This window comes from Pan paniscus, chromosome 1, assembly GCF_029289425.2.
Source record: "Pan paniscus chromosome 1, NHGRI_mPanPan1-v2.0_pri, whole genome shotgun sequence".
Classification (NCBI taxonomy): Eukaryota; Metazoa; Chordata; class Mammalia; order Primates; family Hominidae; genus Pan; species Pan paniscus.
The window spans coordinates 193,855,001-193,874,745 of record NC_073249.2 but is presented as its reverse complement, the minus strand read 5'-3'; the positions used below and the strand labels follow the sequence as shown (position 1 = coordinate 193,874,745).

At 45.1% G+C, this 19,745-nt stretch overlaps 2 protein-coding genes across 4 annotated transcripts in view; both read right to left on the bottom strand.

Annotated features, from left to right (window-relative positions):
• Window positions 1-18,749, bottom strand: part of RNF19B (ring finger protein 19B) — a 28,595-nt gene extending 9,846 nt beyond the window's left edge. Inside the window, exons 1-4 of one of the 3 annotated variants that reach the window (XM_034960619.3) lie at window positions 17,785-18,749; window positions 3,282-3,487; window positions 1,935-2,076; window positions 108-270 (exon numbers count right to left, since the gene is read on the bottom strand). In XM_034960619.3, coding sequence (XP_034816510.1) covers window positions 108-270; window positions 1,935-2,076; window positions 3,282-3,487; window positions 17,785-18,419 — 1,146 coding nt within the window. In that variant the 5' untranslated portion in view covers window positions 18,420-18,749. Of the gene's footprint in view, window positions 1-107; window positions 271-1,934; window positions 2,080-3,281; window positions 3,488-17,784 lie in introns of all 3 variants that reach the window. The other 2 variants (XM_003812538.5, XM_008964983.4) reach the window with 2 other exon arrangements.
• Window positions 4,866-5,277, bottom strand: LOC103785106 (metallothionein-1E). The gene has a single exon (XM_034960623.3). The coding sequence runs from the start codon at window positions 5,191-5,193 to the stop codon at window positions 5,008-5,010; it is 186 nt and encodes a 61-aa protein (XP_034816514.1). The 5' UTR covers window positions 5,194-5,277; the 3' UTR covers window positions 4,866-5,007.
• Window positions 18,750-19,745: the final 996 nt, after the last annotated feature.

Sequence of the window (19,745 nt, the reverse complement as noted above, 5' to 3'; positions counted from 1 at the left end):
GCTGGTTTTCAGGCAGCTCTGAAACATAGCTCCTTCCCATTTCCCTCAAACCTTTACCAACGAACCTAAAGTTGAAACAAGCACAGAAACCAGCATGTCTTTCTTACCTTCCTCCCAACATAAACAGGAATGCCAATGACCATGGCAGGAATGGCAATGCCAGCAATGAGAGAAATCCCCACTGGAGCACCAATCAACGTGCCCAGCTGCCAAAGAATTTTCTTCTTACGGCTCCATGGCTTCTTGCCCCAGAATGTACAGCCAGAGGGGCTGCAGGTGAAACAGACTGAAGTTAATGTAATGTCAACATTACAAATACAGCTAGTATTATCAGAGGGCTTGATAACAGCAACAGCCTTCTTTTCAGTAAGAGTGATTAACAGAAGAGTTTACGGGAAATGAATACATTACACAAGGGAGAGCAAAGGACAAGGCCAGACTATTAGAGCTCTGGGCTCTTTAACTTTTTTGGTTTTTGTTGTAAAGACAGGCTTCCAGACTTGAAATTCCTTTTCCATTCTTCTCTGCTGAATTCTGTCTTCCCTAACCCACCAAAACTGATCTAGCTTCCATGACTGACAATACTTGGGATGCTGCATAGCCTTATGCACTTGACATCCCATCCAGACACACTGCACCCTGCACTAATGAACACTCTGATTTGTGTAGTTTTCTTGGCATATGTCCTACCATACCTAATAGATACTGCAAACCATGTTCCTGGGAGAGGATATAAAAAGACCTCATCATAACCTTTGTATCAGTTTGGTATTCTGAGTTTGGCTACTTTTACAGTCAGCCCTTCTGTGCCCAACCATTTTTGCCCATTCTCTTTGTGCTATCTTCTCCACTACAAGGGATAAACAATTTTGAAAATAGGGATCATGTCTTACTCACCCCTATGTCCCCAATGACTAGCACACGGTAAGTACTCAAATGTTCGACAAATTGGCAATGAAGGTGTTGTGTTTCATTTACACAATGAATGTTTGTTTGTAAATATTAACACATTTTGTTTATTTGTAAATATTAGCAAACATTTTGTTTGTAAGTATTAACTCCTCCACAACAATATTTTAATATTCACTCAATGAGGCTGGGCGCGGTGGCTCGCGCTTGTAATCCCAGAACTTTGGGAGGCCGAGGCAGGCGGACCACCTGAGGTTCGAGTTTGAGACCAGACTGGCTAACATGGTGAAACCCCGCCTCCACTAAAAATACAAAAATTAGCTGGGCATGGTGGCAGGCGCCTGTAATCCCAGCTACTTAGGAGGCTGAGGCAGGAGAATCACTTGAACCTGGGAAGTGGAGGTTGCAGTGAGTCGAGATCGAGCCACTGCACTCCAGCCTGGGCAACAGAGAGAAACTCTGTCTTAAAAAAAAAAAAAAAAAAAAGAATTCACTTAATGAATTCCTTGGGAACTCACTAAATGCAAAAAACTGCAAAAAGGTCACAACTCTAGCCTCAAGATACTTACAGTTTAGTAAGATAAGATAGGTACGTGAAGTGTAAAGTACTGACGATATTTATGACAAAAGATAAAAGAAAGTCAAAGAATGAGGCGGAAAAAGGAGAGGCAACATGGATGAAAGGCATTTAAGTGGCTCTTAAAAGATAAGAACTGAACAAGTTGAGATAAAAGGAGGATACTGGAAGGTAGGCAGAAAGCATTCTAGGCAAAGGAAAGAACATGGAGGCAAGACAGCAAAATGGAAAAAGCAAGTCCAGACTACCTGTAATATGGCATGCAAAGAAAGGTAGAAAGAACCAGAATAGTAGCTGGTGAAAACATGATTAGAGGAGCATGTCAGAAGAAGTTTTCACAGCTTCCTTAACCTGTAATGAGAGAACGGATGTGTCTTTTTGACATCCTTTTCCCTGAATCAGTAAGAGAATAAGACTACGAAAGGAATGGATGCATTTCCCATCTTACCTGAGGTAATGCAAGTCTGAGATCTCTTTCATACAAAGCCAACAGAATTCACAGCCACACACTGCACAGGTCATGTGATTACAGCTTCCATCATTCATCTTGATAATGTACGCACTGCATCGTGGGCATGGCTTGATGTCATCTGCTATGAGTGGGGGAAGAATGGGTAGAAAAAATATCCCTAGTTAAATCCAGTTTGATTTAATTGTTCCTAGGAGTATATATAAGAAATGAGGCAGCAGTCAAGAACTCTTCACTGAACACTCCAAATTGTACAACCCACTTTACTGGAAGGTTGGCTATGTCTAGACCTCAGGAATTTTCATAAAATGAATCCTGTCTCTTATTGAGCTGCCTATCCCAACAACTGGCATCTTACACAGCACTTGAACCACATTCTAGCAAGGAGATTTCCTTAGGGAGAAAGATGTTTCCAAGAAAAATGAAATTTCTACCAGTCAATAGGCTGGCAGATTTAAAAGAAGAATCCTACAGAAAGAATAGCCTGCAGCCTGGAATTAGCTTTACATTTTTAAAAACTTTAGTTCGGGAAATTTATTTTTCAGGTTCAACATGTATCATTGTGATTTGCTGTTAACACAGCCCACAATCCCTTCCCATGATACTTTCAAATTCAAAACCTAAAAACAACTGGGTATGCTATGTACCATATACTTGGTAATTTTCAGAGCAAGTTATGAACTATCCTAATAAAATGACAATTTAGGAAATTATGCTGTGCCAGGAAAAAGTGAATGGCAAAATCTTTCCTACTAGCCTCTCCCAAATGACATCAGCAAAATAAAAGTACAAAGCAATAAATCCACTGACATTTTAAAATAGGTTTCCTCTGACTCGTCAAGGTTGGAGCTGAATGTGTGACATTCCTCCTTTTAAGGTTAATCATTAATCTATACTAATACTGTTTCCTTTTCTTCAATCTGTACTCTACTTCCAAAGGCAGTGAGGCACTTAAGTCAGCTTGAAGGCAAACAGCACAGGTTTAATACTAATTAAATGTCTTTCTGTTCACAATGAAAGTTTTGAAAAAGCCCCTAGCAAAACAAAATGAACTAATTTCTCTCCAATCTGAGACATATTACTAAGAAAGTAGGAACTACATAATTCAATTTTGTTGCATTTCAATTTTATATAGTTGGATAACCTATAATGGTCAGAGAGGGAAGTGCTATCTTTATTATAATATTGAAAGTATTACCAAATGATATTTTCTGCTCTCTGATCCTTTGGAGTCCTTGGGTTATACAATAAGATAATTTCTTTCAGCTATGGGCTCACATCATGAAATACCAAATAAAGAGACAATGAGATAATGCCAACTTATACCTGGTCCAGATTCTTGCCCATAACTGAGACCTGAAGTGTGTTTGGTCCGAACTCGTAAAGTCTGGGCCCTCTGTTGACGGGCCATATCGCATGTCTGATTTGGATGCCATATCTGCTTGCAGTGGTAGCAGAACTCAGTCTGGCAACCTTCCCTCTCACAAGTTAGCTTCGGGCAGCTGGCACAGCCATAGGCAATAACAGCATAACTAGGTAAGGAAACAGTAAGAGATACCAGTAAGGTAAGAATGATCTAACCAAAAGAGACATTATTCATCAGAGTTAACAATGTTTGGCACTACCCCACTATCACATATGATACAGAGAAAAGAATACACATACACACATATACACACACAAGCACATTTGACCAACTGTAAAATATATCCCATGTGAGAAAGTAAACTTTTTTTTTTGAGACAGTCTTGCTCTGTCACCCAGGCTGGATTGTGGAGCGCAGTGGTGTAATCTCGGCTTACTACAACCTCCACCTCCCAGGTTCAAGCAATTCTCCTGCCACAGACTCCCTAGTAGCTGGGATTACAGGTGCAAGCCACCACGCCTGGCTAATTTTTTTTGTATTTTTAGTAGAGATGGGGTTTCACCATGTTGGCCAGGCTGGTCTCAAACTCCTGACCTCAGGTGATCCACCCGCCTCGGCCTCCCAAAGTGCTGGGATTACAGGTGTGAGCCACCACGCCTGGCTATAAATTTCTTGAGATTCCAAAAACACAAATCATTTATTTACTTTAAAAAGTGGAGGTGGAGTATCTTATTTATCCTGGATTTCCAGCATTTATTCAATCATAGCTGAAGCTGCTTTAGGAGTAGTTTGTCATAGTAAGTTTCATAAATAACAGGGTACAAAACTATTTCCTTTTGATAGTTTGCTATATTTAGAGAGATTAGTATTTGTTTATACGAAGGAAGAGAACATTAGTGAAATAAAGAGCTATGGCAAAAACTAAAGTTTATTTTTTAATTCCTTTTTTCTTTTTTTTTTTTTTGAGATGGGGTCTCACTGTCACCCAGGGTGGAATGCAGTGGCTCACTGCAACCTCCGCATCCGAGGCTCAAGCAATCCTCTTGCCTCAGCCTCTAGAGTAGCTGGGACTACAGGTGCGCACCACCACACTTGGCTAATTTTTGTAATTTGCATAGAGATGGGGTTTCGCCCCATTGCCCAGGCTGGTCGCAAACTTCCGGGCTCAATCAATCAGCCTGCCTCAGCCTCCCAAAGTGCTGGAATTACAGGCATGAGCCACCATGCTACCTTTTCATTCTTTTTTTTTTTGAGATGGAGTCTCGCTCTGCCGCCAGGCTGGAGTGCAGTGGCGCGACTCGGCTCACTGCAACCTCCGCCTCCCAGGTTCAAGCAATTCTCCTGCCTCAGCCTCCTTAGTAGCTGGGACTATAGGCATGCATCACCATGCGCAGCTAATTTTTGTATTTTTGTAGAGACAGGGTTTCACCATGTTGGCCAGGATGGTCTCGATCTCTTGACCTTATGATCTGCCCTCCTCGGCCTCCCAAAGTGCTGGGATTACAGGCGTGAGCCACTGCACTCAGTCTTTTTCATTTTTTTTTCTTCAAGTAAAAATTGTTTTATTGTCATTAACATATTTAATATAAAAAGAAATGAAGCAAATGGCTCAGTGTTGTATTTTTTTAAAAATCCAGGTTTGTGCAGGTTACTCTATTTACATCTGGGAGCAGAGCTGTCCCCACGTCAGGCATAGCAGTTGCACTTCTCCGACGCCCCTTTGCAGATGCAGCCCTGGGCACACTTGGCACAGCCCATGGGGCAGCAGGAGCAGCAGCTCTTCTTGCAGGAGGTGCATTTGCACTCTTTGCACTTGCAGGAGCCGGCGCACGTGCAGGAGCCACCAGTGGCGCAGGAGCAGTTGGGGTCCATTTCGAGCAAAGGAGATGCTGGAGCTCCCACCGGTGAGGCCAACAAGCAGTCAGGCAGTTGGAAAGTGTGCTGCCTTTTTCATTCTTAAGTTCCAGTTCCACAGTGAAGCTGGTCTGACCATAGTCACAGAGACAATAAACCCTAAAGACTTATGATCAGCATCCCTCTTGAAAGCTCATCTTATCTTTCCATACTTTTTCAATTCAAATCTATACCTTGAAATGTCATAGGCTCCAGAATCCAAGAATACCATGCCTCTATCTTATAAATTAATATAGCATTAAGGCCATACCTCCCTTTCTCTCTTCTGACACATATTCTTTTTTTTTTTTTGAGACAGTCTCACTATATCGCCCAGGATGGAGCGCAGTGGCGTGATCTCGGCTCACTGCAATCTTCTCCCAAGTTCAAGTGATTCTCCTGCCTCAGCCTCCCGAGTAGCTGGGATTACAGGCGCCCGCCACCACGCCCGGCTTTTTTTTTTTTTTTAGTAGAGAGAGGGCTTCACCATGTTGGCAAGGCTGGTCTTCAACTCCTGACCTCTGGTGATTTGCCTGTCTTGGCTTCTCAAAGTGTTGGGATTACAGGTGTGAGCCACTGCACTCAACTGTGACACATATTCTTCATGTAAAGATTCAGAATTTATCAGCACTAATGTCGACCATTTCTAGTAGTTCATGTTCATTTACCAAGAATTAGTCTCACACAAACAATCCAATATATTTATATAACTATTAGCCTTTCTGATTAATTCCAAATATGTCAATTAAATGCTCAGATTACTCTAACAAGAAATATAATACTTGTATAAAATAAAATTTTAGCCAGGTGAGATGGCTCATGCCTGTAATCTCAGCACTTTGGGAGGCTGAGGCAGGAAGATCGCTTGAGGCCAGCATTTTTAGACCAGCCTGGGCAACACAGCAAGACCTTTTCTCTTAAAAAAAAAAAAAAAAGCCTGGCGTGGTGGCTCACACCTGTAATCCCAGCACTTTGGGAGACTGAGGCAGGCAAGTCTCAAGGTCAGGAGTTCGAGACCAGCCTGGCCAACATGGTGAAACGCTGTCTCTACTAAAAATACAAAAAATTAGCTGGGCATGGTGGCGGGTGCCTGTAATCCCAGCTACTCAGGAGGCTGAGGGAGGAGAATCGCTTGAACCTGGGAGGTGGAGGTTGCAGTGAGCAGAGATTGCACCACCATGGGTGTCACTCCAGCCTGGGTGACAGTGTGAGACTCCATCTCAAAAAAAAAAAAAAAAAAAAAAAAAAAAATCAGCCAGGTATGGTGACACAGGTCTGCAGTCACAGCTACTTGGGAGGCTGAGGTGGGAGGACTGCTTGAGGCTGGGAGGTTGAGGCTCCAGTGAGCCACGTTTGCGCCACTGCACTCCAGCCTGGGTGACAGAGTGAGATTCTGTCTAAAAAAAATAATAAATAAATAAATGGAAAGTTATGAAAGTTAATCACACAGTTTTTTTTTTTTTTTTTTTTTTTTTTTTTTTTGAAGACAAGGTCCCACTCTGTCGCCCAGCTTCTGGACAGTGGTGTGATGATAGCTCATTGCAACCTGAAACTCCTGGGCTCAAGTGATCCCACCTCAGCCCTCCAAGTAGCAGTGCATACCACCATGCCCAGCTAACTTTTTCTTTTTTCTTTTTCTTTTTTTTTTTTTTTTTGTAGAGACAGGGTTGGTCTTGCTATGTTGCCCAGGCTGGTCTGGAACTCCTGTCTTCAAGCAACCCTCCCGCCTTAGCCTCCCAAAGCATTGGGATTACAGGCGTGAGCCACCAAGCTTGGTCTATCACACACATTTTTAAAAACATCAGTAATTGCAGGTTTCCATGTTGCCATCTGCACTCTGTCCTCTATTCCAATATTCTCCCGCAATATTCAAAGACCTCAAATAACTTGTACAAAAAGCTAATAACATTTTCTGGGATTTATTCTACAGTTTGCTTGTTTATTTGAATGTACATGAGATGTTAATCATAGCAACTCAAGTTCTCACGTTTATCATAGATTCTGCAAATTTACTTGAGAATGATGCTGAAAATATAAATGACAATGTATCCCCTATGTTATATAATATAGGCTGTATTAAAACTCTTTTCAGAAAGAACAAAGTGAGAATAGGTCAACCTATGAATGCAAATGATTCATATCCTGTAGGAGTTCTGAGCAAATTTACCCCACCTAGCTGCAAAATAACTACTAAAGATAAACAACGTGTCTCCTCAAGACAGTGACTAGCTTGTTATTTTGCATTAAATGGGAAAGTTACTGGATGACCTCAGAAAAGCACTAAGTCAACTTCTAAAGATACAAATTAAGTGGACAGCCAGTAGGGAGCCTTGAACACTTCATCATCCATTCCTACCTCACATGGCAGAAGTAAATGTTTATTAACATTCCCCCAGCCCCCACTTCTTCTTCTTTTTTTTTTTTTTTTTGAGACGGAGTTTCACTCTTGTTGCCCAGGCTGGAGTGCAATGGCGTGCTCTCGGCTTACTGCAACCTCTGCCTCCTGGGTTCAAGCGATTCTCCTGCCTCAGCCTCCCAAGTAGCTGGGCTTACAGGCGCCCGCCACCATGCCCAGCTTCATTTTTTGTATTTTTAGTAGAGATGGGGTTTCACCATGTTGGCCAGGCTGGTCTCGAACTCCTGGCCTTCAAGTGATCCGCCTGCCTCAGCCTCCCAAAGTGCTGGGATTACAAGTGTGAGCCACCGTGCCCAGCCCACATTTTTTTTTTTTTCTTGAAAAAGAAGAACATTGGATAGGATTGACAATGTCAATTTTGAGTGTGTAATTTGGTGCCAAGGAAGTAAAATAACCCCAAATTACTCATGAATCCACAGCAATCTATTACTACGACACTGAATTACTCAGGGCACGAGATTTGGCATTCCTGTTTTTGGGTACCTGGTCTGAGCTCTTGCCTCTGACTCATGCTGCATGACATGAAGCTATTAAAATCTCCAAACCGAACTGGTGCGGTCACTCACGCCTGTAATCCCAGCACTTTGGGAGGCCGAGGCAGGTGGATCACCTGAGGTCAGGAGTTCAAGACCAGCCTGGCCAACATGGCGAAATCCCGTCTCAACTAAAAATACAAAAATTAGCCAGGCATGGTGGCGCATGCCTGTAATCCAGCTACTCGGGCGGCTGAGGCAGGAGAATTGCTTGAAACTGGGAGGCGGAGGTTGCAGTGAGCCAAGACCACACCACTGCACTCCAGCCTGGGCAACAAAAGAGGAATTCCATCTCAAAAAAAAAAAAAAAAAAAATCTCCAAACCTTAGCTTCTATTCCACCAAATGGAGGTACAGGTACTTGTCGCATTCAAACATAGCTGAACACGTTCTAAAACTGCATGTGAGACCTTGTCCTCAAAGACATATGGCATAAAAACATCGTACACTCTGTCCTACTTTCTGGCTTTTACATACTCTATTCCTTCTACCTAGAAATGTCTTGTCCTTACTTCTTGCCCTGACAAGTACCCATTTAAGAACCAACTCAAGTGTCATTTTCTCTGTAAAATATACTTAACCTCTCTAGGCAGCTCGTTGCCTACTTCGTGGGTGTGCACGATTATTTTATAACACTTACATTATAATGTAACTATCTGTTTATATGCTTGCCTTCCAAACCACACTGGACTTAAGGAGACATATCATCCACTTTTTAATCTCAGTCTAGTATACTGGTTCATGCTCAAAATACCTGTGTTGCATGAATGACAGAGACCTTCTCTTGTTTTGGTTGTTTGACCTTCCCTAGGGCATTCTAGGTCTTCTCCTAGGCCATCACTCTGCTCTAAAGCAATCTTTTCAATGTATCCATGTATCTATTGGCTTATCATATGCCAGGTACTATAACCTAATCCTAAAATTTCATATAAACCCACTTTAGTGGTAAACCCCTAAGTTCTGAATATGGTAATCTTCTTCCCGAATAGTTGAAAAAAAAAACCTCGCCTGGGCATGGTGGATCACACCTGTAATCCCAGCACTTTGGGAAGCCAAGGTGGGTGGATTGCTTGAGCTCAGGAGTTCGAGACCAGTCTGGGCAACATGGCAAAACCCCATCTCTACAAAAAAAAAAAAAAATACAAAGATTAGCTAGGCGTGGTGGTGCATGCCTGTAGTGCATGCCTGTAGTCCCAGCTCCTCAGGAGGCTGAGGTGGGAGGACGGCTACAGCCCGGGAGGTGGAGGTTGCAGTGAGCCAAGATCGTGCCACTGCACTCCAGCCTGGGAGATAGAGCTAAACCCTGTCTCAAAAAAAAAAAAAGAAAAGAAAAGAAAATACCTCATCCTTGAAACCCAATCTGCCCTGTCCACTTTGTTCCTTCTCTTCCACGTCCCATGCTGGTGCATCTCTCCTACTCTGCTCTTTTAGCTTAACCAACCAGTCAGGCTTGCTAATTAGAAGCTAAAAGAAAGGTGTAGAAAATTACATGCTGTGAAGAATACAGACACAGCTGGGTGCAGTGGCTCATGCCCATAACCCCAGAACTTTGTCAGGCAAAGGCAGGAGGATCACTTGAACCCAAGAGTTCAAGACCAGCCAGGGCAACATGGTGAAATCCCATCTCTACGAAAGACACAAAAATTAGGCCGGGCATGGTGGCTCATGCCTGTAATCCCAGCACTTTGGGAGGCTGAGGTGGGTGGATCACCTGAGGTCAGGAGTTCGAGACCAGCCTGGCCAACGTGACGAAACCCCTCTCTACTAAAAATACAAAAAAATTAGCTGGGCATGGTGGCGTGCACTTGTAGTCCCAGCTACTCCCAGCTACTCGGGAGGCTGAGGCAGGAGAATCACTTGAATCCAGGAGGCAGAGGTTGCTGTGAGCCGAGATTGCACCACTGCACTCCAGCCTGGGTGACAGAGTGAGACTCTCTCTTCAAATAACAACAACAACAAAAATTAGCCGAGTGTGGTGGGGTGCGGTGGCGTGTGGTGGCACATGCCTGCAGTCCCAGCTACTTAGGAGGCTGAGGTGGGAGGATCACCTGAGCCTGGGAGGTTGAGGTTCTAGTGAGCTGAAATTGCACCACTGCACTCCAGCACGGGCAACAGAGTTACAGAGTTAAACCCTATCTCAAAAAAATAAAAAATAATAAAAAAGAAAAAGACTACAGACCGCCCACCCCAGCCCCTGCTGCTTAAGTTCATACAACTTTTACTCATTTTATTAATTTCCTAAATCTTCAGAAACTTCATAAAGTGACAAGCTAGACCACAGCATTACTTAGCTTCAGCCCTGGAAAGAAAGATTTCCATTAGTATAAATTTGATTATGCTCCAATAGACTTCGGTGGTTAAAGAAATGTGTTCCTATATTATGTCTGTACTTTCCATCCCCAAGTCATGTAACATAACTAGGCTACCCATTTACAAATAGACCCCTAGTAGGCATCAGGGTGGTAGACATGCGCCAACTTGTCACAATGAACTGTACCCTTAACATCTTCATTTTTCCTGCCCTATTTAAGACCCATCTCTAGGCTAGACAACTCCAAGAGCCTCCTTATCTGCTCTCCCTATTCCCCACTCCATCCAAATTCCATTCTAGAAGGTTACTCTTTTGCTTAAAATCCTTCAAAGAAAAAGAAAAAAGAAAAAAAGTGCTTCAACCCAAAACTTATTTCCATGGCTTACACAGGCCTATCAACCTGAATCCAGTCCACGTTTTCAGGTTGATCTCTAGTCATTTACCAGGTATGGGGTCTTGCTATTACCCAGGCTGGTCTCGAACTCCTGGGCTCAACTAATCCTCCCACCTCAGCCTCCTAAGCAGCTGGGACCACAGGTGCACACCACCATGCCTGCTCCTCTGTGAAGTCTTTCTTGAAACTGTCATGCAAATTCTATTGTTCTTTCATCTATCTAAGAGCACCCGTATTTTCTTTAGTATTTATCATATGACATTTGAATAATTTTCTATCTATCTATGTATCAATTATCTGTCTCCTCTACCAGGTGAAACTTCCTATCAAGAAAACCATGTCTAAGTTCTTTTTGTAATACCCAGTACTCACCCAGGGTTCAACAGTGTATCATTCCGAAAGTATCTGTTGAAGCCAGGTGTGGTGGCTCACACCTGTAATCCCAGCACTTTGGGAGGGTGAGGCGGGTGGCTCGCTTGAAGTCAGGAATTCAAGCCCAGCCTGGTCAACATGGTGAAACCCTGTCTCTACTAAAAATACAAAAATTAGCTGGGCATTGTGGCACGTGCCTGTAATCCCAGATACTTGGGAGGCTGAGGCAGAAGAATCGCTTGAACCCGAGAGGCAGAGGTTGCAGTGAGCTGAGATGGCACAACTGCACTCCAGCCTGGGCAACAAAGCGAGACTCCATCTCAAAAAATAGTTGTCTGTTGAATTGAATGATCACCTGTCTATACTATTCTTGCTTATCTCTTTCATCTCTATTCTTCCTCTGAGAACTATGCTGCTCATATTTATCTTTTTCATCAAAATTCATCTATGTACCACACTCTTCTAGAGCCTAATTGAAAGACTTTGTACACAAAGTTGTAGAAATGGTTGGAATATAGATATCCTAGTCTAGAGACATGAGCTCTCAATCTATTCAGAGCATAAGGTTTATGGTTAAATAAGGACACTAACCAAAGGCAGGCCAGCATGGTAACTATTAAAAGAGTTTAGGGAAAGTTAAGCCTTAAAGATGCTACAGAAAAAACAAAAACCTGTTTCCTGGTGATCTAAATTGGGGAAATTATATTATATTGAAGATTTATACTACATATTAGCATGTTAGCATGTTTAAAGATTTAAGAAACTCATAAACTTGTTTTATTTTGTTTAACTCAGTATTTTCCAAGCTTATTTCCTCACAAAACATTTTTCTTTCAAGTAATGCCTATAACATACCTTAGGAAATAGTGATGTGAGTGAAAAATAGAAAATAAAATCAAAAGATGGTTGGAGATGGCTGGGCGTGGTGGCTCACGCCTGTAATCCCAGCACTTTGGGAGGCTGAGACGGGTGGATCACGAGGTCAGGAGATCGAGACCATCCTGGCTAACACGGTAAAACCCCGTCTCTGCTAAAAATACAAAAAATTAGCCAGGCATGGTTGCAGGTGCCTGTAGTCCAAGCTACTCAGGAGGCTGAGGCAGGAGAATGGCATGAACCCGGGAGGTGGAGCTTACAGTGAGCCGAGATTGCACCACTGCACTCTAGCCTGCCTGGGCAACAGAGCCAGACTCCATCTAAAAAAAAAAAAAAAAAAAAAAAAGATGGTTGGAAACTGTAAAGGAGCTTAAATGATAAGGATAGATCAAATAAGTTCTCAAAGACATAATGAGAACTCATCTTATAGGTTAGGTAGTCAATGAATAGTCTTAGGCAGGGGAGTGATACAGATGTTCTCCTTTAGTACAAGTACTTTGGCAAATCTGAGACAGATGTATTGGGATGGAGGTTGGTGTACGCGCACAAGAGGAGGGGGTGGTGTGGAGTTGGGGAATGCAGGGAAAAGTTGTGGAACAGGAGGTATGGAGCCAAATCAAGAGAAGAGGTTCAGGGAGGCTTCAGAAAGCAAAAATCCTCCTTCACTGACTGAAATTTGTCTTGCTCAAAGAGCTTGCTTGATCTTCCCTCATAAATGTGCTAGGGATGAAAAAAGCTTCCTGTTTATGGGATGGTCCAGTCTAGCTGTCTGGGAAGGCCAATAGCTGATACTGTTTCCTGGGATCAGGTGGGAGGAAGGATTCTGCAGAGGACAGAGGCAGCAATGAAAGGCTGGAGTGGTGGACCTGCACAAAGAATTTAGGTCAAGACAGCCTTATCCCTTCTTATTCATCTGTACAGAAGATCTGCCCCTGTACACCAGGAAATTTCTGTTGCCTACTTTGCTCACCCGTCAGTCTCCCAGAGATTCTGAAAGGGTTTTAAGATTAGCAACAGGATACGTGAGAGGAAAACATTACAGTTACCTGACTTCGGGGTTTCTGAAAAGACATACTTGGGCAGAGACTCAAAAGCGTAAAAGATCAATTGTACCAATTATTAGCAATGAAACACTAGGCCCCATGTTTAAACTTCTCTGAACTGGTTTCTCCTTTATAAAATGCACGTCAATATCCACCTGGATGAGACTAAAATGAAATTATGTCTGAATGAGATTATAGTCTGAAGACTATAAAGAACTATAAAAAATCAGTTATTTGTATTTTGAACTAATTTTATCTCATTTGACAGCTTGTTTTAAGATTATACTAGGCCATATTGTTCTTAGTATATTAAATAATAATGTGAGGCCGGGCACAGTGGCTCACGCCTGTAATCCCAGCACTTTGGGAGGCCGAGGTGGGCAGATCATGAGGTCAGGAGATCGAGACCATCCTGGCTAACATGGTGAAACCCCGTCTCTACTAAAAACATACACACACACACACACACACAAAATTAACCAGGCGTGGTGGTGGGCGCCTGTGGTCCCAGCTACTTGGGAGGCTGAGGCAGGAGAATGGCGTGAACCCGGGAGGCAGAGCTTGCAGGGAGCAGAGATGGTGCCACTGCACTCCAGCCTGGGTGACAGAGCGAGACTCCGTCTCAAAAAAAAAAAAATTATAATGTGAATGTTTTCCCACTGAAATTGGTTCCCTTATTTATGAATAAAATAAAACCATATTTGAGTGTAAGAGAAGAAAAATCCAAAACTCTTTGCTCTATCCTACAAATATTCTGTAAACAAATCATGAATCTCTGAATGTATGGTGTTCTTGTTATTATGAGTAATTATAGTAAAACTAATGATCAGAACCTGTAAGATTGCTCACATGCCCCCCTCACCCTACCAAATGCACATACAAACAAGGCAGAGGGGAGACCTGATCAATTTGGCTGGCAAGAACTTTATCTGTGGGCAGTAAAGATGGTCAGGTATGGGAATAGGAGGTAACTGGGACTTGGACTTCTCTTCTAGTGTTTATCAATGACCTCTACCAGCCCCAGAAGAATAGAACGATTTCTTTAAAAAAATAAAACAAAGGAGCAGGGTGCAGTGGTTCGTGCCTATAATCCCAGTTACTCAGGAGGCTGAGGTGGGAGTACTGCTTTAGTCAAGGAGTTCAAGGTTGTAGTAAGCCATGATCATGCCACTGCACTCCAGCCTGGGCACAGAGTGAGACTCTGTCTCTAAAACAAAACAAAACAAAACAAAACAACACTGTTCAAAACAGAACAAGGGAACCATGACATCCAGTAAGAACACAGAAGCTATTTTTTTTCCTGGCATTAAAAAGAGGCAGCAATAATCCCAGCACTTTGGGAGGCCAAGGCGGGAAAACAGCTTGAGCCCAGGAGTTCGAGACCAGCCTGGGCAACACAGGGAGACCCTATCTCTACAAATAATAATAATAATATTAATAATAATAATTAGCTGGGCTTGGTGGCATGCACCCGTGTTCCCAGCTACTTGAGATGCTGAGGCAGGAGGATCGCCTGAGCCCAGGAGGTTGAGGCTGCAGTGAGCCGTGACTGCACCACTGCTGCACTCCAGCTTGGGTGACAGAGCGAAACCCTGTCTCAAAAAAAAGACATGCAAAGCCACTAGGCACATCCCAAGGGAGAACTCAGGCATCTATTTGGCAACTAACAGAATTTTAAAGTTACTCCCTATAACCACTTTCAACTGAAGATCTCAAAACACCGTGTAAACATTAAACCTCTCAAGTCAGGAAAGAATTAGACCTATTTCAGATAAGAAAAATAACGTAGGTAGGAGGCTGTTAACAACAGGAATCAGAAAGGAAACTAGACTCTATTATCTTTGGCTTTCTCGATGTTGTCCTCAGGCTACACTTAATGAAATGCACCCAAGCAGCAGCATCCTCAATAATGCGGCTATGTTGACAAGCAAATGCTTTTTAAAACAGGGGCTGAGTGGAAGGAATATTGGCATTGGTTGGAATTAAGACCCCTGTTCTAAGCCTGGTTCCACCACTTACTAGTTATATGACCCTGAACAAGTCATTCAATTTCCTTAAACTTTAGTTTCCTCATTTATAAAACTATATCAAACCTAAACCTATCTCACAAGGTTGTATCGAATTAAATTATATATGCCTGGCACACAGGTATTGAGAGGCCAGCTTTCTTCTTTCCCCAAACTCCACCTTAAGTCCGTAGAGGACGCATATAAAAAAATACATTGTTTATATATATAACTATATATATCATTATCATTCTTCTAACTAATTAAAAAAATAAAATCTGGAGGATACTAACATAATACTTGGCTAAAATAAGAAATGGCCTAATTTTTTAATAACTTCCAAATAGTTGAGAGTTGTTACCAAGCTTGAAAATTATTTTCTGTGCATTTTTATTGATGTGAGCAAAGACAGAAACTGACTTTAGAAAAATAAAAAACAAACAGGGACCTTTTCCAGAAAGATGATCTGCCACATTTCTTAGAACTCAAGGAAACATCTCAGAAAGGAGTTAATGTACTATTCCAAAATTAACTATGCAGTGTTTTTTTTTTTTTTTTTTCTTGAGACAGAATCTCGCTCTGTCACCCAGGCTGGAGTATAGTGGCCTGATCTCGGCTCACTGCAACCTCTGCCTCACGGGTTCAAGCGATTCTGCCTCAGCCTCCTGGGTAGCTGGGACTACAGGTGTGCACCACCATGCCCGGCTAATTTTTGTATTTTTAGTAGAGACAGGATACCACTATGTTGGCCAGGCTGGTCTTGAGCTCCCGACCTCAGGTGATCCACCCACCTTGGTCTCCCAGAATGCTAGGACTATAGGCGTGAGCCACCGAGCCTGGCCTGTGTTCTCTTAATATTCGTTTGGTTAAGAAAATAGATCAACAGTATCTGTAAAACTTTAATATAAATTAACCTCAGAGGGCCAGTAAGATCACTAGACATAGACAGTTCCATGAACCTAAAAGGTCCTTCCTGATACTTATTAACTGAAAGTGAAAGTGAGCCACCATAAACACCATTCCTTTGACCACAACACTTCAAAGTAATTTAGAAACCCCATCTCAGTGAGGTTAAATAACACACCCATTTCTAAACAAGTTTGGCAGAATTAAAAACAGAAGTTAACTCTTCCTACTCTCCTAGACACTCTAAGACAGCTCCTTTTGAAAGGAGACAACCAGCAGCATCATGGAGATTTCAAAACCACCTTGATATATAGGCTACAATTAAAAGTCCTTAACTCCTTTGAAGCTAAAGATCACACAACTTTTTACTAGCATTACGTTTACACACTGCAAGGAGTCCCCAGCATCTTTTTGTCGCCAAAACATGACACACAAGAATAAAATTATCTGCCCAAGGTCACAGAACAGGTAATGGCTGTCTGACTCCCAACTACTTAAATGAGCCCCTCTTCCTGCGTGCAACCCCTTCATGGGATATACTGACAGTAACAATTAGACTTCTAAAGGCGGGGAGGGCGAGGAAGGTCTCCACTGAATGCTTCAGATAGCAAAATCTGGTGTATTATGTCTCTGCAGATATTGCATATTTTAATTTACTGCCCTTTAAAATTCAGCCTACATGGTGCATTAAAAAGACTGTCATCAAGAACTCAAGATCAAAGGGGTTCAGAAACACAATTTCTCCTATCACACCAACCTCTGGGCATTCTTCTTCTCAGTGCCCCCATTGAGTCTCTGGACAAAGAACGTATCTGTCTATCCCTCACCCTACCCAAGGCAGCAAGGTAAGAACGACAGAGTGCCTCCCGATAGCGTGGCACAGAACACATAGTGCTCAGGGTACCCCAGAGCCTATTCCCCGGTCACCTCCATCTCAACTTTCAGCGGTGGTTGTCAGGGAGAACACGCCTTCTTCTGCACTGCTAAGCCTGTCCCTAGCCAAGTGGACACACCCCTCCGACGCGCTGCCCCCTCAGAATATTCTCATTCCCTCCTTGGCCAAATATCCCCTCCCCACTCTCATTAAGAGATACTCCCCACCTTGGCCGGGAGCGGTGGCTCACGCCTGTAATCCCAGCACTTTGGGAGGCCGAGGCAGGCGGATCACCTGAGGTCCGGAGTTCGAGACCAGCCTGGCCAACATGGTGAAACCCCATCTCTACTAAAAATACAAAGAAATTAGCCGGGTGTGGTGGCGGGCGCCTGTAATCCCAGCTACTCGGGAGGCTGAGGCAGGAGAATCGCTTGAACCTGAGAGGCGGAGGTTGCAGTGAGCAGAGATCGCGCCATTGCACTCCAGCCTGGGCGGCAGGGCGAGACTCCGTCTCCAAAAAAAAAAAAAAAGATACTGTCCTCACCTCCGGACAGAGGGCATTCCCCCAACAAAAAAACCGCGTCTCCCTGTCTCCTAACTTGATGGACAGCTCCCTTCCCCTCACCGAATGCTTAGCAGCCACCTCGAGCCCTGGGGCAGGGGGTGGGGTGTCGGGTGCGTTCACCCCACTAGTCTGGGCTTGCCTGATGGTTACCACCCCGCCAAAGCTGCCGCCTTGCGGGTTTCCCTGCTTGGGACACCCACGCGGGGTCCCTGCTGCCCCCAGCCACGCCCCTCGGCCGCAGCCCGCCGCCACCCGCGCCACGCCCCCGCGCTCACCCGCAGTCCGGGGCCGGGCACCAGCGGCAGTCGGGGTCCGAGGCTAGGTAGCGGCGCAGCATGAACTCCTCGTACTTGTGCATAAGCGGCGGGTCGGCGAGCAGCAAGCGGATGTCGTGCGGGTTGAGTCGCTCGCTGCACTCGGGGCAGCTGATGGGCACCCTGCTCTCGCTTATCTCCAGGCGCAGGTAGTGGCGGAGGCAGTCCCGGCACGAGCGGTGCGGACAGCTGAGGAGGCGCGGGGCCCGCTCAGGCGGCAGCCGCACCAGGCACAGCGGACACTCCACCTCCTCCGCGCCCGGGCCGCCGCCCTCCGCCGCCTCCTCATCGTCGAACCCAGGCTCCGCCGCCGCCGCCGCGGCCTCCGCCTCGGCCTCGGCGGCCGGCTCGGCGGGCAGCGCCTCGGGCGGCGGGCCCTGGGCCGCGGCAGGGGCCGGGGCGGGCGGCGGCGGCGCAGCCGGGGGCGGCGGCTCGGCCTGAGGCTTGGCCCGGGCGCGGCGGCCGCGGGCCGAGGCAGAGAAGACGCTGTGCAAGGTGAGGCGCCGGCGCCGGCCGCCGCTGCGGCACTTAGGGTCGGGCGCGGCCGCATGTAGCGATGTGGAGCGCGGCGACTCGGAGTCCTTCTCGGAGCCCATGGCCCGCAGAGGCCGAGGGGCCAGGGGCGCCCAGCGCCGCCACAGCTCCCGCCTCAGCGCCCCTCAGCCAGCGCCCGGCCGCCGCCGACGCCGCCACCACCGCCTCAACCGCCCTCCCGGAGATAGAAGCCGAGCGGCAACGACGAAGTGGTTATAAAGCCTCCGCCCCGCGCGCCGCTGCCCTGCGCAGGCGCTTCGCTCAAACACCTCACAACCCTTGCGCCCCGGACTAGGAGTGCGCTGGGCAGGGCCGAGCGGGGTGGGGCCGGGCGAGCTGGGGCGGAGCTCCGCCTCCTGCCGGTCAGGTGGTTCCAGGGCCGCCATGTTGCGGAGACTCAGAGATCCTAGCCCGCTGCTCTCCCTGGTCTCCGCCCCCAATTCCATCACCATGACACCCAAGGTGGACTTTTTGGTTTGCCGTTCCTCACAGGTTGATTGCCACTTCCAGTAAATGATGGTTCAGTTACATTATTTATAAAAAGCAGACAGGGGTTGATCAGATGGTGACTCCCAACTGGTTCACCTTCCAACATTTCTGTTTATTAAGCAGACGGCATAAATTAATAAAGAATATATTCATTCACTGAGCTTCTACAAAGTGCGAGGCATTAGAAAATAAAACAGACAAGGTCCCCTATTGCAAGGGACTTCCAGAATAAAGTCCAAATTTCTTAGTCTAGCATTCAGTGTTCTCTATGTATTTAATAAACCCTATGTATATAATAATCTATTTCTAGGCTCACTTACCATTCTATCCTCCTGGTATCTTGCTTACTTACCAAACTTGTGGAAGGAGACCCAGCGTTTTCTTGCCTGGCAGTGCCTTTGCCTTTCTTTTTCTAGTTCCCCATTCCTCTGACTGGGGGAGGATCTGGACCCTTAGGCTTCCTAGTGGGAGGCAGGCAAACAGCTTCAACAACAGGAATGTATCAGGATTACATTCAATTGCAAATAACAAAAGAAAAAAATAGCTTACGATTGAAATTTATTTATTTTTTTTCCTGAGACAGTTTTGCTCTGTCACCCAGGTTGGAGTGCAGTGGCGTGATCACAGCTCACTGCAGCCTCAACCTCCCAAGCTTAAGCGATCCTCCCACCCCAACCTCTGGAGTAGCTGGGAGCACAGGTGCGCTACCAGGCCTGCCTATTATTTTTATTTTTTTCATGGAGATGAAATCTCCCTGTGTTGCTCAGGCTGGTCTCGAGCTCCTGGGCTCAAGCGATCCTCCTGCCTTGGCCTCTCAAAGTGCTGGGATTACAGGCATGAGCCACTGCACCTAGCCAGAAATTTCTCTCTTTCCATGAAATATAAGTCCAAAAGTAGGC